At 41.0% G+C, this 18250-nt stretch overlaps 1 protein-coding gene across 6 annotated transcripts in view; it reads left to right on the top strand.

Annotated features, from left to right (window-relative positions):
• The window catches only part of INO80C (INO80 complex subunit C), a 29815-nt gene extending 11565 nt beyond the window's left edge, over positions 1-18250 (top strand). For 4 of the 6 annotated variants that reach the window (XM_054461393.2, XM_054461390.2, XM_054461391.2 and 1 more), the window contains 4 exons: positions 5968-6078; positions 7116-7227; positions 8173-8240; positions 17844-18250. In XM_054461393.2, coding sequence (XP_054317368.1) covers positions 5968-6078; positions 7116-7227; positions 8173-8240; positions 17844-17975 — 423 coding nt within the window. In that variant the 3' untranslated portion in view covers positions 17976-18250. The other 2 variants (XR_008495520.2, XM_063653547.1) reach the window with 2 other exon arrangements.

Below are 18250 nucleotides of genomic sequence, written 5' to 3'. Positions count from 1 at the left end.
TATAAGTTTATCTGTAGTAGCTTTACTGAGATATAATTCACATACTATAAAATTCACCCTTTTAAAGTGTATAATTTAGTGGTTTATAGTATATTCACTGAGTTGTGCAACCCTCACAGTATCCTATCTAATTTTAGGATATTCCTATTACCCCAAAGGGAAACTCATTACCCGTAAGCAGTGACTTCCCATTCCCCTGTTCTCCCAGCCCTGGCAACCACTGATCTACTTTCTGTCTCTGAATGTGACTACATATCTCATGTAAATGGAATTATACAATATGTGGCCTTTTGTGTCTAGCTTCTTTTTGTTAGTGCAATTTTTTTCAAGATTTATCCATGATAGAGCATGAATCAGAATGCCATTTCTTTTTGTGATTGAATAATATTACATTTTATGGACATACTACATTTTGTGTTTTATTTTTTATTTCTTTTAGAGACAGAGGCTCACTCTGCTGCTCATGCTGGAAGGCAGTGGCACAATCATAGCATACTGTAACCTTGAACTCCTGAACTTGCCTCAGCCTCTGGAGTAGCTGGGACTACAGGCACGTGCCACCACAACTGTTTAATTTTTTATTTTTATTTTTGTAGAGACAGGGTCTTGCCATGTTGCCTAGGCCACTTTTGAACTCTTGGCCTCAAGCAGTCCTCCCGCCTCAGCCTCCCAGTGTTGGGATTACAGGCATGAGTTCCTGTGCTTGGCCCTGCCACATTTTATCTCTTCATCAGCTGATGGACATTTAGGTTGTTTATGCCTTTTGGCAATTATGAATAATGCTGCTATGAATATTTGTGTACAAGTTTTTGCATGGACATATGTTTTTCATTGTCTTTGAGTGTATACCTAGAAGTTAAATTATTGGGTCATATGATAATTCTGTGTTTAACATTTTGAGGAACTACCCAATTGTTTTTTTTTTTAAATGGTGTTTTTTTGCACCATTTTACGTTCTTGCCAGCAGTGTATGAGGGTTCCAGTTTCTTCACATCTTTGCCAATATGTGTTATTGTCTTTGATTGTAACCATCCTAGTGAGTGTGCATTGGAATTTCATTGTGATTTTGATTTGCATTTCCCTAATGACTAGTGATGTTGAGCATCTTTTCACGTGCTTACTGGCTGTTTGTATATCTTCTTTGAGGAAATTCTTTGCCCTTTTAAAAATTGAAGTGTCTTTTTGTTGTTAAGTTGTAGAGTTCTTCATATATTCTGGATTTACATATATATACTGGTTTGTTGCTTAAGTTTTTGAGATTGGTCCAGTAGGAGCCTCTTCAAACTGGCTCCCATGTCCTTTAGTATGCCCCTATCATTTTTTGGGTGCTGTTATGGACTGAGTTTTTGTATCCCCATGCCCCCAATATTTATTATTTTGTCCTGACCCCTAGTATACATCAGTTACATTCTGGAGATAGGGACTTCAGGGAGGTAGTTAAGATTAAATGAGGTTGTCTGGGTGGGCCCGAATCCCGGATGACTGGTGCCCTTATAAGAAGACGGAGAGACTCCAGGGGTGCACACAGCCTCAGGAGAAACCAAACTTGTCAACACCTTGTTCTTGGACTTCTAGCCTCCAGAACTGGAGAAAATAAATTTCTATCGTATAAGCCACCCAGTCTATGGTATTCTGTTATGGCACCCTGAATAAACTGACACAAGTGCTTTCTTCCTGACACCACAAGATGTTCTAGTCTTATACTTTCCTGCTCCATCCCTGCTCCATAGAGTCAGCCATTTCTTCATGGATCACTGGTTCTTAGAGAATAATACACTTTTCTCTCAGTATATGTGGTGGATTGGTTCCAGGACCTCCTATGGATACCAAAATCCATGGAACCCCAAGTCCCTGATATAAAGTGGCATAGTGTTTGCATATAATTTGTGTATATCCTCCTGTATACTTCAACCATGTCTAGATTACTTATAATAGCTAATGCAATGTAAATGCCATGTAAATAGTTGTTATATTGTACAGTTTAGGGAATAATGACAAGGAAAAAAGTTTGTACATGTTGAATCAAGATGCATTTTTCCCCCACCAGATGTCTTCTGTCTGTGGTTGGTTGAATCCATGGATGCAGAACTCCTTTATACGGAGGGCTGATTGTATTTAGAAAGGATGATCTGAATGTTGCTTTGCCTATTGTTCATTGTTTCCAGTCTTCTCAGTGGACAGAGCTAGGAAATATATGTGTGTGTATACCTGCACTACCCACACCTCTATATGTATTTCTGTAATTATCTGCATGTATATTGAAAACTGTGAGCTCATATTGATAACCTCTAGTTTCAATCCAATTCCACAGCGCTCATTCTGGTCTTCCCCCTTTTCTTATTTGCTTTTCTACATTTGCTATGTATCTTAGAATACATATAAAGTAGTTTCAGAATTATTAACATGTGCCCCTGTGAGAAACAAACTTACCAACTATGTATGGTTCTTTTTGGCCTTTAACCTTGGATTACATAGTCAAAATACCATATTCATAGTTACTCAGGTTATTTCTCCCTTGCCTCCCCTCAGTGTGGTTATGTTATTTGAAACACAAGTGAATTTGTGTTTATAGGGTTTTTTAAATTCTATTTTTTATCCCCTGCCCCATCCTTGTTGATTTTATTATTTATTTTTTCAAGTATATGAAACCTTAACATGGTTCAAAAAGTCAAAACTCTACAACAAGCTATACTCAGAGAAGATTTACTCTCTTCTATTTCCTTCCCATCTCCCTCTCCATTCCACTGTGTTCCCCTCTGCCCCTGCAGGTAACCACACTCAGTTGTTTCTTTCCAAGTTATCCTTCCTGTGTGTTTGGCGGCTGCATCCCAGCCAGAGATGCTTCCTTGTAAGGAGCTTCTGAGCATATACATCTCCAGTGCTGATGCTGGCATTCAGTCATGCCACCCTGTCTTGTTCCTTAACATTGATCAGTTAATCAATGAATCACTCATTATTTGGTACCTACTCTGTGCTGGGCATTGGGTTAGAAGCAGGGACAGAGGCTCAACTATGAAGTAAAGCAGCATGTTTTGAGCCCTCTGTGTATCCTCACTCTCTGAATCTACCCCCTCTCCTTGTCCCCCTTTCTTCTGATCTGTTGTTCCCTGCCTGTATCATAAAGCTGCTGTTGTTTTGTCTAAACTATCAATCATATATACAATATATACTGATGTTACTCTTACAAATAGTCAGTGCAAAATAACATTGACAGCTGGCTAAAACTGCACAAGGTAACGTTCGTTACTGATTAAATGTGATGGGAGAATCAAATCTTCCTTATCAGACTGGGTCTCCCAGAGTACAGGTACCTGGCAGAAATATGATTACCATAAAGGAAAAAAAAATCATACAAGCAATAAAAGTTCGTTATGTAAAAAATACTAAATCTAACCTTTGTTGTAAAATTAAAACTGACATGGATGAATCCCAATGAAAATAATCTTAGTACAGCATAAATGAAGATGGAAAAATTGGAGACTATTTTTGCTATATAGAAAATGGCTAAATGGATATCGCACCAGAAAAGACAAAATGTAGGAAGGATGGGGAGCAAGAGGTGAGGCTGGAGAGGAGGCCTGAATTTGTTCCTAATCCCAAGGGAAGTAGAAACCACTGGCCAGTTTTAAATAGCGGAGCATCATCATGCTTGCATTGAAAAGTGTGTCACTGGCTGAGCTGTAGAGAATCGGCTGGAGTAGGCAAGATGTGTACTGCACAGTCCCACCTCTGAATTGTGTAGCTCAGGAAGTTACCAGATAAACGCAAAAGACTGTGGGAGGAAGGGAGAGGGGGGTGCAGAGGGAGGATGGGAGGAAGGAAGAGATAGATCACTGTGGGTACAGATGGTAGGAAAAGGATGAGGAATGGGCAGCCTCTCAGTTCTTAGAGTTGACATTTGCACTGAGCTTGGAGGGAAGAAAAGCTAAGAAAGACCTTGGAAGTGGAGAGGATGAGGTGAAGGGGAATACAGACGGAAGGTGGCGTCCACAGAAGAGAGGGAGCCACAGGGCCTTGGCTGGAGCCTCGGCTCAGGTGGAGAGACCTGGAGAGGGGTCAGGGAAGGTGTTTGAGGAGAGAGCACCCAAAGAACTATTGCAGCAATGTTAGTGGTTCTTGTCTTCTCCACTCCTCTTCCCCCAACATGAATGAATGTATATATTCATATTCCACCATACTCTCTTACTAAGATAAGTAAGATTTTCACTTACTAAGTAAGTTGAGCTCCTTATCAGCATGAAGGAACCAGAATAAGTTGCTAAAATTCCAGCTGAGAGTAGATAAGCTGTGTTTTAGTTAATCATGTAGTGTCTTCCACGTTCCACATGACAACATGATGACTTTTAGCCTTAACTCTTTTTTTGAAGGCTGCACGCAACCACTTTGGAACATGATTTGGCAATGACTTGTAAAGTTAAACATACACTTACCCTATAACCCAACCATTCCACTCCTAGGTATTTGCCCAAGAGAAATGAAAACGTCACAGAGGCTTTATCTCTAATAGCTGAAGACTGATAATGAACCAAATGTCCACCAACACGAAAATGAATAAACAAATTGGGGTGCATCCTTACAGTGGAATACTATTGTGTTGAGTAGTGTGCAAATACAATGAAACAAACTGATCCACGCAACAACATGGATACATCTCAGAAAGTTTTCTTTGTTTTTGAGAGGGAGTGGAGTCTCGCTGTTGGCCAGGCTGGAATGCAGTGGCATGATCTCGCTCACTGCAACCTCCGCCTCCCAGGTTCAAGTGATTCTCCTGCCTCAGCCTCCCGAGTAGCTGGGTCTACAGGCACGCGCCACCATGCGTGGCTAATTTTTGTATTTTTAGTAGAGGTGGAGTTTCACCATGTTGGCCAGGCTGGTCTCGAACTCCTGACCTCAAGTGATCCAACCACCTCGGCCTCCCAAAGTGCTAGGATTACAGGTGTGAGCCACAATGCCCGGCCACATCTCAGAAACTTTATGCTGAGCAAAAGAATCCAGACACTAGAGTACATGCTGTTAAATGCCATTTATATGAAATTCTCAAACAGGCAAAAGTAATGTGGTAGAAATTAGAACAGTGGTTGCTGTTGGGACTGGAACGTATTGACGAGGATAGGAACTGTACTAGTGTAAACTTCTGGCAAAACTCATGACAACTACATTTAAGATCTGTGTATTTCACTGTATGTAAATCACATCTCAATTTTTTAAAAGTTAATTGAAATCTGGCAAGATGGGAAATTGTATTACAGATCAGAAGTGGTTTCTTACTTTGGCTTGTTTTTTCTTTGTGATTGTTAGCTTAAAGGTTTTTTGCTTTAAACCATATTAGCCTCCTTGTCAGGGCACTCTGGCTGCTGCCAGCTGACCTGTGGCCCTCCAGCTTTTTTTCCGTTTTCCTTCCTTGGAATGCCCATGTCCTGTTGTGCCCCTTAAGCATACCAGCTCCAGTCTGGGTTCTCTGGCCAACTAGAGCCTTAAAGGGGCTGGACCTTTGTTGTCTTAATATTTTAAGACAGAGTTCGTAAGATCAGTGGAAGTCAGAACTGTGTGGTGTCATGAACTGGCCCAACCGAGGTTTGAATCCAAAAGTCAATCACTATGTAACCTTGAACCTGTTCCCCTGGGCCTCAGTTTTCTTTTCTGTATGCTGGGGATAATAGCACCTAGTGTGGAGTGGTTGTCAGAATTAAATGAGCTAACTTGAGTAGGACAGCCATCCCTGTGCTTGGCACTTAGGGTACCCGGGAGACATAGCAGCTGGGGGTCCTGGCCTGTTTCTCCTGTGGCTTCTGCACAGCAGGTGCTACTCCCCATGTGGTGTGCCCTCCCTGGGGCAGGCTGGAGCTCTGGGCACACTGTCTTCTCTTGCATCCCCTGTGGCATCATCGTATGCCCTGTTGAGAGCAGAGGTGGGGAACTCAGCTGAAAGAAACTGACTTCTTCAAACTATTTTTATTATGTTTTAAGGGTATCAGCATGGAAGCCATGAGTGAGAATAAAATGGTGCCCTCTGAGTTTAGCACAGGACCTGTGGAAAAAGCTGCCAAACCTTTGCCATTTAAGGATCCCAACTTTGTGGTAAGCATCGAAGGTATTAGCTGAATAAACAGCCAAATGCCACACCTCATCCTCTGATCTTGCTGGGCCTGCAGCCAAGGTAGCACTGGCATTCTCTCCTCCCTCAGTCCCAGTCACCTCCTTCTCCCCCATGGGCAAGATGGGGACAAGAGAAGGGTTCTTTCTGTTGATCTCTCAATGTGCCATATCCCAAGGATTTGGGTGTCCTTTGTGGATTCATTAAAGGGTACTGTTTGGAGGGTGGGACATTTCCATGATGATTGTTCCCCTAACCTTTCCATTGGTCTTACAATCTTGGACAAAGCTTGAAATATTTAGCTAAATGAGAAGTACTTCCTCATTAGTTTCGTAAGGTAAATCCAAGCTATTGTGCTGTTGAGTAGAACACAGGGTACTCTTCCTTTCATTCTTGAGACTGGTAATAAACTGCAGCAGTTCAGATTATACTGTTAAATTTTTTTTAATGAATTAGTTTTGGAAATACAATATTACCAGTGTTTGCAACAGATTTTGGTATTCTTTTCCATTTTATTTTGTCATCTTTATAGGATTAAAAAAAAAAAGAGGTACCCAGAAGGCTTGCCATACTGCAACTGGGGCTTTCTCAACTTTTCCAGGATCCCCAGTTTGCATGGCAGAGACTTGCCCCAAGAAGGGAGTTTAGAGATGCAGTCATGGATTTAAATCTGACTTCGTAGTAAATTTATCTTAAAGTATGAAGAAATTCATGAATGAATTCTACAAAGTTAGACCCAATAAAGGCTTTTTTTTTTTACGTGCATATAAAGAAGTAGCCTTTTATTTCTACTGCAACACAAAGTAAGTCAAGGGTTTTGACAATCTGAAAACTTCTTTTTTAAACTAAGATTAACATGTTAATGTGTACGGTGAAATACCTTTTAAAAAAGTCTCAGGGGTCTAAATGGTTGTTGACAGATGAGAGGTATATTACAGTTATGATTAGGCATAAATGTCAGATGTCGAAATGGTAGTCTCCATTGGTTTTTGTTTCTTCTAATCCATGCCTTCAATTCGAGCACTCTGGCCACGGTGGCGCAGTAGCTGGCAAGAAGAACAGAACCTGGAAGAACCTGAAACAAATCCTCGCTTCTGAAAGGGCATTGCCGTGGCAACTGAACGATCCTAACTGTGAGCTGTCTAGAGCCTTCCATATGTTTGTAATGTTCAGAGTAGGAACTGTCTTATAACAACCTACATTATTTTATTGTGTTTGCATCATTGTAGGAAATAATTTTTAGCTTGAGAATTTTATAGTGGCATCAGTCTGGGCAGATTATGTGTGTATTTTCTCATAACTGTATCTGTATTGAGCCTATTTGTTTGTGTTGTCATGGATGTGTGGTTTTTAGGGTCATAGGTCCCGATATGATAATATTGGTGTTTCTACTAGACAAACTTCTTATTCAAAAGTCTACTCTTAAAATGTGTTTCCAAAAACAAGGTAGCCCAAGTATAATACCAGATTTAGGAGGGTTCCTGACAACCAGCTTAAAGGCCAGCTCTTTTACTTTGTGAGCCAGTGTTTAGTAAATACTTCATGCTGCAGTGTGTCCAGATTTATGTAAAACACTGTTATATGTTCTGTTCAGCTTCACTGGAAAGTACAAGTTCATAGTCCTCACCATCTCCTGCTCCACTGTACTTCTTTCATGGGGGTGACTCACATGGGTGACAAGTGAGCTAGTCATTCATTTGTCTGGGTGTGGACATGAGGGTGTCAGGGTGCTCAGATCCAGTTATTGGCTTGTTTGGCATTTCATCACCATCACCCCACGTAGTGTGAGATCGTGAAAATAGCTGGTGGGCAGATGAGCTTTCCGGTGGTTCTGCTGGAATAGAGGGTCCCTGGTGACAGGGCGGGGCTAGATCTGGAGCCTGCACTTGGCCTGTGACGCACTGTATTGTTTCTGAGAATCCTCCCCTACTTCTTTAGCTAATCTCCAGAGACTTCTGTGACTACTTAATCACAAAGGAAATTTTCAGCAATATTATCAAATACTATTTTAGAAAAAAAAGAGAAGGGGTTTGAATGTTTTCAGTTCAGTTTAGTTATCTTTTTTTTTTTTTCCCCAGACTTCAGTATTGATGCTCCTCCATCCTTTAAGCCAGCTAAGAAGTATTCTGATGTTTCAGGTCTGCTTGTGAGTATGATTATATCTCTTATAACATTAAATGGAAAAGATTTCACAGTAATGTCTAATTAGACAAGTGTTGAATATTGACCACGGCTGGTCCTGCCTGGAGCCTGTCTACAGTGATAGGTGATAGGTTTGTGCAGTGTGTTCATTGCTGAAAACAGGCATCTGTGGGGGCAGCCTGTGGGGAGGATTGAACCAGAAAGCAGGAGACTCCAGCTTCTCTTCTTTACCTCTGCTAGTTAACTATATGAGATAACATAAAACAAACAACTATGTATTTCTTTTTTTACTGCCGAAGTTTTAAAAACCTGCATTTTAGATGATGATTGTATTTACAAAACCGTGTTTAAACTTCTCTAAACAGGTGCTTTGGCAAAGATTGTGACATTCAAACTTATTTTTAAGCATCAGAACACCTTTTCCAAATGAAATCTTTTACAGAATCCAATATATAACAGCCTGGAGCCCACCTTTCTGCTGTGGTCCCGTGTGGATCTGGCCGCCTGTCCTCCTCCCCACTCCCCACGACAGTGACTGCTCAAGTGCTTCTGGGGAACACAATTCAGAAACTGCCAGCAGAGCTGAAATAGTGGGAAGTGGGCAAGTTGCTAAAGCTCAGGAACCTCAGAACACCCCCATTTTCTTATTTGCAGAAGGTAGAACCTAAGATTCATCTTTTTTTGTCTTGTTTTGTTAAACAAATGGGTAAACTTAGAGATTCTTTTAATTAGCTCTTGCATGTCAGGGTCTTAATCCTTTTTCATCTCATAAATTTGGAAAAATAATTTAAATACTTTACATTTTGATGAAATATGACTCCAACTTATCTAACAGATTGACCAAATTAATTATGTACAGAGGAGAATTGCCTTCTTTGTTATTATTATGTAATATCCCTGTTTGTCCCTGATAATATTCATTGTTCTGAAGTCTACTTTGCCTGAAATTAATATTGTTACCCCAGCTTTCTTTTGTTCATGTGTGGATGGTATACCTTTCTTGATCTTTTCACTTTTTTTTTGAGACAGAGTCTTGCTGTGTTGCCCAGGCTCACTCTTGTGCAGTGGCACGCTCTTGGCTTGCTCCAGCCTCTACCTCCTGGGTTCAAGCGATTATCCTGCCTCAGCCTCCTGAGTAGCTGGGACTACAGGCACACGCCACCACACCTGGCTAATTTTTGTATTTTTAGTAGAGTTGAGGTTTTGCCATGTTGGCCAAGCTGGTCTCGAACTCCTGACCTCAAGTGATCCTCCTGCCTTGGCCTCCCAAAGTGCTGGGATTACAGATATGAGCCACCACACTTGGCTTATCTTTTCACTTTTAAACTATCTATATATTTAAGGTGGATTCTTGTTGAAAGCATATTGTTGAGTTGTTGGGTCTTTCTTTTTCTTTTTCTTTTGGAGGTAGAGTCTTACTCTTTTGCCCAGGCTAGAATGGAGTGGTGTAATCATAACTCACTGAAGCCTGGAACTCCTGGGCTCAAGTGATCTCCCGACATCAGCCTCTCAAAGTGCTGGGATTAAAGATGTGACCCTCTGCACCCAGTGGATCTTGCTTTTTATCCAGTCTATCAATCTAAGAACTGTTGTCCTTAGGCTATTCATATGTAAAGTGATTGTTGATATGGTTGTATTTAAATCTACCATCTCACTAGTTGTTATTTGTTCCATTTGTGTTTGCTTATTCCCCTTTTTCTGCCTTCTCTGGATTTATTGAGCATTTTTTAATAGACTGTATTTTTCAGAACAGTTCTAGATTTATGAAAAATGGAGACGATAGTATAGAAAGTGCCCATATAACCCAAACTCAGTTTCTGCTGTTATTAACATCTATGGTATATTTGTTACAATTAATGAACCAATAGTGATATATTATTATTAATTAAAGTCTATAATTTATTCACATTTCCTTAGTTTTTACCTAAAACTATATCAAATTTAGTCATCCTGTCTCTTTAGACTCCTCTTGGCTATGCCAGTTTCTCAGATTGTCGTTGTTTTTAATGACCTTAACAGTTTTAAGGAGCACTAGTCAGGTATTTAGTAGAATCCTCCACTACTGGAATTCCTCTGATGTTTTCTCATGGTAAAACTGGGGTTAATTGAACATTTTAAAATTCTGTTTGTTTTCTTATTATTTACACCTCTTTTACAAATTATGAATGGTTACTTTCATGTTTACAATATACATTTTAAATAACCTGAGTCTATTTTCAAATATTTTACCATTTTTTGCGTAATGTGAGGGTCTTCTAGTAGTGAATTTCTAATTCCAGTCTCTCATTCTTTGTTATCATATAGTTTACTTTTACTTATGCTACAAACAAAATGTATGGCTGTTAATTTGTGCTTTAGACAGTTACCTTTTAGAGAAATAAAAATAAGAAAAAAAAGAACTTTCTTTTATCTTCATTTCATTCTGTTTCCACCTTTTTTCATTTTGTTGTCTATTTCCAAGTTGCAATCTGATGTCATATTCTTTCTACTGGAACAATTTACTGTGCTTTTCTTATAAAGTAGATTTGCTGCTAACAAAGTTCTTTCTTTTTTTGTTTTGTCAAAGAGCCTTTATTTCTTCTTCTTTTTTTTTTTTTTAAGACAGGGCCTTACTCTGTTGCCCAGGCTGGAGTGCAGTGTTGCCATCTTGGCTCACTGCAGCCGTCTCCACCTCCCAGGCTCAGGTGATGCACCTACCTCAGCCTCCCAAGTAACTGGGGCTACAGGTGTGTGCCATCATGCCTGGCTAATTTTTTGTATTTTTTGTAGAGATGGGATTTCACCCTGTTGCCCGGGCCTGGCCTCAAATTCCTGGGCTCAAGTGATCATCCTGTCTTGGTCTCCCAAAGTGCTGGGATTACAGGCGTGAGCCACTGCACCCAGCCTTGTCCTTCCTTTTTGAATGATATTTTCAATGAGTATTTTTGAATGACATTTTCAAGTCTGGGCTGACAGTTTTTTCTTTCATCACTTTTAAGATGTCAGTGGTTAAATGTTGTCTTTTTGCTTCCATGGTTTCTGATGAGAAGTTTGATATAATTCTTACCTTTGTTCATCTCTATGTAATGTTTCTTGTTTGACTGCCTTCAAGATCTTCTCTTCGTCTTTTGGTTTCATCAGTTTGAATATGACTGGGTATTACTGAATATGACTCAGGGTATTATTTTTCTGGTATGTGTTCTTGATGTTCTCTGAGGTTTTGGATTTGTGGTTTGGTATCTGTCAAGAATTTTGGAAAATTCTTGGCCATTATTTCTTCAAATATTTCTTTTGCCTTGTCTTTTTCCCTTCTTCTAGGATTCCAGTTACACACATGTTAAACTATTTGATAGTGTCCCAAAACTCTTGGATGCTCTGTTCTGGTTTGTTTGCTTTTAAAAACTCCTATTTCGTTGTGGTTCAGTTTGGATGGTATCTACTGATGTGTCTTCAAGTTCTTTACTCACTGTATAGAGTATACCAATGAGCCTATTGGAAACATCGTTTATCTCTCTAATTGTGTTTTTAATTTCTGGCTTTTCTATTTGATTATTATAGTTTTCATGTCTCTGATGAAATAACTTTCTTTTAAATTATTTATGTATTTAGAGATAGAGTCTTGCTCTCTAATCCAGGCTAGAGTGCAGTGATGTGATCACAGCTCACTACAGCCTCAAACTCCTGGGCTCAAGCAATCCAACTGCTTCAGCCTCCCTGGAAGCTAGGTCTACAGGTGTGTGCCACCACACCTGGCTAACTTTAAAAATTTTTTTTATAGAGAAGGGGTCTTAATGTGTTGCCCAGGCTGGTCCTGAACTCCTGGCCTCAAGCCATCCTCCTGCCTTGGCCTCCCAAAGTGTTGGGATTACCAACGTGAGCCACCATGCCTGACCTAAAATAACTTTCTATCTTGCATGTTGTCTCTCCTTTAACTCCTTCAACATATTAATTGTAGTTATTTTGAATTTCCTGTCTGATAGTTTCAAAACCTACATCATGTTCGGGTCTGGTTCTGGTGATTTCCTTGCCTTTTAAGACTACTTAGTCATTAAGTATATATATATATATATATACACACACACACATAGATACACATATACACATATATGTATATATACATATATACACGTATATATGTATATATACGTATACATATATATACGTATATATATATGTGTGTATATATATATATATTTTAAGTCCTTGAACACATAATAGCTGCTTTAAAGTATTTATCTGGTGTCTCCAACATTTGGTTCATCTTGGCCAGTTTCTGTTGACTGCTTTTTTTCTTAACTGTGCGTCACATTTTCCTGTTTCTTTGCATCTACAAGTTTTTGATTGTGTACTGGACATTATGGATGATATATTGTAAAAACTCTGGATTCTGTTATCTTTCCTTGAAGAGTATTTTTTTTCCTGTGGTAGCTCAGTTACTGACTGATCACCTTTGTTAGGACAGGTCTGCAGAAAGCCCATGATGTTTCCCAAGCTCCTTTAACTTAGTTACACTTAACTTCTAAGTTCTTTATCCTCTGCCAGTCTTATTGAAGTTTGGTGTTAGGCTTTGTTGTGGTGAGACTAGAATAGATGGTACTCAAGGGCATGATTTTTTTTTCCCAAGCTGTGGCCTTTCTGTTGCCTTAGCTAGGTGCCAGGAGTGTTATAGAGATCTCTCTATTCTGGCTGGGCTGGCACTTCAGCAACTCCTAGCACTGCTCAACCTCTGGATTTTCTGTTTCCCTCTTAACCACTCTCCAGTAAGATGTATATAGTCTTGCCTTGAACATGCATAGCCCAGCCCATGGTTATGGACTCACGTGGAATCCCAGACTGACTTTTGCCTCCCTTCCAGGGCAGCTCCCTCTTCTGTTACTCAGCTTGGCCAATAACAGGTGTTTCAGTAGCCCCTGAATCTGAGCTCTGTGTGAGCTCCACCTCTGCCCCACAGTCAGGAAATTGTCACAGGCAGAGAGAGTTTGGATGATCCTGGAACTTACCTTGTGAGCTTCTCTTTTCTCAGGCATTGCAGTCTTGTGCTACCTCTTGTCTATTGCCTGAAAATGGCTACTTCATGTATTTGGCCTGTTGTAATAGTCATTTATGGCAAGAGAGCTCATCTGGCACCAGTTATTCTGTTATGACCCAAAGTGGAAATCTCTCCCTGTGTCATTTTGAGTTTCTGGAGGCCACAGTTTATGGCCAGACTTGGAGGGTGGTTCCTCAGAATGTCAGCTTTATCCTTATTGTTTCAGGCAGCTCATCTGCTAGTACAATGGTTTTCACACATTAGGAGGAAGGAGAATCATTATTCCAGGCCCCTTTATGACATTGGCAATGGACTTGTCACATTACACATTACCTAAAACCTCTTGCCCCACTGTATGTAGGAAATAAGAAATTCTGAATAGACAGATAACTCTCCCAGTTCATTAAAGGACAATCCCACAGAAGAATCAGCAAAAAAGATATAAATAGGCAATTGCCAGAGAAGAAATATAGATGACCAATAAGTAGATATTCAGCTTCACTGGTAATTAGGAGAAAGACTTATCAAACAGGGAAGAAATTAAGACATTTGATTATACATTTTGGCACCAACAAACAGAAATGGGTACCTTCATACATTGCTGTTTTGAGGTGGGAACATACACGGGTACTGCTTCTTTGGAGGACAATTGGAGCAGTCTGTTGAGATTAAAAAAAAAAAAAAAAGCCTCTGACCTTGTAATATGCCTTATAGGCAGCTCCCTAGAGAAATAGTGTGCACACAGCAAAAGAAACTACCATCAGCATGAACAGGCAACCTACAAAATGGGAGAAAATTTTCGCAACCTACTCATCTGACAAAGGGCTAGTATCCAGAATCTTCAATGAACTCAAACAAATTTACAAGAAAAAAACAAAACAACCCCATCAAAAAGTGGGCAAAGGACATGAACAGACACTTCTCAAAAGAAGACATTTATGCAGCCAAAAAACACATGAAAAAATGCTCATCATCACTGGCCATCAGAGAAATGCAAATCAAAACCACAATGAGATACCATCTCACAGCAGTTAGAATGGCAGTCATTAAAAAGTCAGGAAACAACAGGTGCTGGAGAGGATGTGGAGAAATAGGAACACTTTTACACTGTTGGTGGGACTGTAAACTAGTTCAACCATTGTGGAAGTCAGTGTGGCGATTCCTCAGGGATCTAGAACTAGAAATACCATTTGACCCAGCCATCCCATTACTGGGTATATACCCAAAGGATTATAAATCATGCTGCTATAAAGACACATGCACACGTATGTTTGTTGCAGCACTATTCACAATAGCAAAGACTTGGAACCAACCCAAATGTCCAACAATGATAGACTGGATTAAGAAAATGTGGCACATATACACCATGGGATACTATGCAGCCATAAAAAATGATGAGTTCATCTCCTTTGTAGGGACATGGATGAAACTGGAAACCATCATTCTCAGCAAACTATCGCAAGGACAAAAAAACAAACACCACGTGTTGTCACTCATAGGTGGGAATTGAACAATGAGAACACATGGACACAGGAAGGGGAACATCACACTCCGGGGACTGTTGTGGGGTGGGGGGAGGGGGGAGGGATAGCATTAGGAGATATACCTAATGCTAGATGACAAGTTAATGAGTGCAGCACACCAACATGGCACATGTATACATATGTAACAAACCTGCACATTGTGCACATGTACCCTAAAACTTAAAGTTTAATAATAATAAAATTAAAAAAAAAAAGAAACAGTGTGCACAAAGAACTTCATGCGGAAATGCTTATGAGAGACCGCATTCGCAAAATGCTGGAAGCAACATCAAGGTCTATCACAGCGGATATTTTCATACTGTTCTTGAGCTCAATGCATAGTAACAACATGGCTAAATTTCCAGGATGTAATGTTGATTGAAAGATGCAAAGCAATATAAACAGCATGGTGCCACATATATAAAAATCAACACACACACACAAATTGGGTTATTTCTCTTGTGTGTTTACATATGTGTATAGGGGTAGACATAAAAAGTCTGGAAAGGTGCCCACTTAGCAGTGGTTTCTCCTGGGGAAGACAGAGGACTTTTGGATGGTAGATGGTGATAAATGAGTACTTTAGTCTTATCTGTAATGTTTTCTTTTAATTTTTTTTAGAGGAGAACGTGTTCGTCTGTTGCTTATATAATTTAAAGTTACATAATTAAAAAGTAAAGCCTAGTACACATTTACATTGACACACACCTGTTCCTAGCCAGCCATGTGACTGTTTCCCCTGTGCCTAGGCACGGCAGCAAGACGTGCAGGGTCACAGCTGTGTTCAGCACTCATTACAGAGCTATGAAAAGTGTATTCTGGGTGAGACGGGCAAGCCGTGAATACTGCCTGTCACCCTACAGCAAGGGTGGCCTGAAGCTGTTTGCTGGCTTCCCTGTGGGAAGTTGGCGTTTGCTTTTTTCACTCAGGCTCAAAGGATGGCATCCAGAGGAGGGTGGACTGTAGGTGTGAAGCTCTTTACTTGTTCAATTCCTGGGTGTCACTTGGCATCCTTCCTTCTATTCAGAATCCTAGATGTTGGCCCCTGGGTCCAGTCCAGTCTGTTCAGGTTTTTGTTGGTAACCTTTTTGTTGGTGCCACAGGATCTCTGTATTCTGCACTGTTTATTCAGCAGCCCTCTTGGCAGTGAGGTCTGAACTTGGGCGGGCCGGCTCAGCACAGTTTGCTGGTAGGAGTGAGGCAGCCACAGACATGGAGCTCAGCCGAGGCTGGTTCGTCTATGGAGGCCAGATGGTCCCCGCCAGACACACATGCCTACACTCTGCTCGGAACTGCAGGGCAGCCTCTCCTGCTAGTTAACCTAACTTCCCTCACGGCCAGGATCCCTCAGAAGAGACTTGTCACTGTTTTTCTAATTAAGCCTTTCCTTATATTACTGTCCTTAAAGGAAATGTAGTACAGAAAGGTAACATCTAGATCAAGCCAAAGGATCGAAGTTTTATTTTATATAGAGCCATTAGTTAATCTTAGCCTTTTAGGAATAATCCCATTTCCTAACACACAGCAGTTAAATACTTAGGGGGGGTTCCCAGTGGCAAAATGGAAGACTTTTTAGGGCATGAGAAGCCTATAAATAAGTTCCCGACAGCTTGTTGCTTTTTTATTGAGTGTTCCCTCCCTTCCTAAATCACAGGATTACTGTGAGTCTAGGTCCACACAAAGATGATCCACATTAAAGTAGACGTCTACACTTGAATAATGGGATGTTATCTGTCTAGACTTTAATGGCATCTTTTATAATTTTTGTAAAGGAGCTCACAATGACTCACCCTCATGTCTTTTGTTTCAGAATCCGTAGAAGCCCGTGTGCTTTGAGGTATATAGTGAGTTATTTCCTCCACTTCGCACGTGGGGAACAGAGACCAAGAGGGAATTTTGATATGTCTGGGAAACAAGTTCTCTGTTCTGTGGTGGTCCCAATTGTCTGTTTGTTTATTCATTAATCATTCATTTTGTTATACAAACCCTGACTGGAGGCCCTCTGTGTACTCTGCGTTGCACTAGGAGCCAGTCTACAATGATAAGCAAACTGTGGTTCCTGTCTCATGGACCCTCATAGCCTAGACCATCATAAAAGAGTCATGCAGATAATGAACTTTAAAGCAACAGAGATGTGCATTCCACTGGAATATTTTTGCTGCTGTGAAAGTGGAGGGTGAGGTTCTGACCTCCTGTGGGAGTACAAATAGGCTTCCCCAGAGGTGTAGCTTTGGGGCCGAGTCCTGAAGAATGGACTGGTGATTACTGAGCAAAATGGGCCACAGTTGGGGTCCCCTGCCAAGGAAAGGACAGATGGGGCATGGTAAGAGGGAGGAACTTAGAGGCCGGGGACAGTTGGAATCAGAGAGTGGGGACGTGTGGCTGAGGAGGAGGCTGAGGACAAAGGAAGGCCCATAGCTGAGGAGCTGCACTGAGGACTTGGGCCTTTGTCCCAAGAGCAGAGGAGCCATTTTGAGAGATTTTATGCCGAGGAATGACATGATCAGAATTGCACGTTGCAAAGAAGATCCTGGCTGCAGTTCTAGGGGAAGGGTGGGTGTGAATGGCCAGTGATGCACTACAGAGTTGCTCAGGGAGGCGTGGAAGTGGCACAGGGGGTGTTGGAAGAGCTGGAAAGGAGCATGCTGGAGGTAAGTGGAGCGCAGCAGGGAGGGGCACATGCCCAGCATGCTGGGCGTTGGCTCCTGCCTTGAGGAGCACAGACCTGGGACATTTGTTGGAAGGAGGCAGGAGTCTAAAGGCAGGGAGGGATGACCATCATGAATTCAGTCTTGGACCTGTTGCAGCCCTTGAGGCACCAACAAGAAGGGTCCCAGAGTCTGATGTGGTTATTCCCCTTCCTCTCGTCCATACCCTGAAGTGTTTCTAGAGTCTGGGAAGGTTAATGAGCCTGTGCCACAGTGAGTGATTTAGTGTTCTTGGTGGCAGAGTAAGACATAATGAAAATATATATCACTTTCAGTGAAACAGAAAAAATTTTTAAACTTATACTTGAACTTAAAATATCCCTACCAGCAAAAACTTTCTGCCCTTCCCTGTGCCTCTTTCCACCCAGGCCAACTACACAGACCCCCAGAGCAAACTGCGGTTCAGCACCATTGAAGAGTTTTCCTACATTCGGAGGCTGCCCTCTGACGTCGTCACCGGCTACCTGGCCCTGAGGAAGGCCACGAGCATCGTTCCCTGAGCCTCAGAAAGGGCGATGAAGTGGAAAGCTGTTTCAAAAACAGACTCTGGACTCATGATTTTGTTTCACGGAAACAAACTTGTTCTGCTGTCAATCTGAAAATGCCAGTGCTGTGCCTTGGAAAGAATGTTTGGCTTTAATTTAAGGGTTTTTTTTTTTAGTGTGTGTTTTCCCTCCAAGTGTGATATTTCCTGCTGAATTAAATTATACTTCAGTTGTTGCCTCAAGTAAAGGTGTTTGACAAGAAAATACAATAAAACCATACTTTTCATTTA

This window comes from Pongo pygmaeus, chromosome 17 (assembly GCF_028885625.2).
Source record: "Pongo pygmaeus isolate AG05252 chromosome 17, NHGRI_mPonPyg2-v2.0_pri, whole genome shotgun sequence".
In the NCBI taxonomy this organism is placed as follows: domain Eukaryota; kingdom Metazoa; phylum Chordata; class Mammalia; order Primates; family Hominidae; genus Pongo; species Pongo pygmaeus.
The sequence above is the reverse complement of the archived record's forward strand: the minus strand, read 5'-3'. Positions and strand labels throughout refer to the sequence as shown.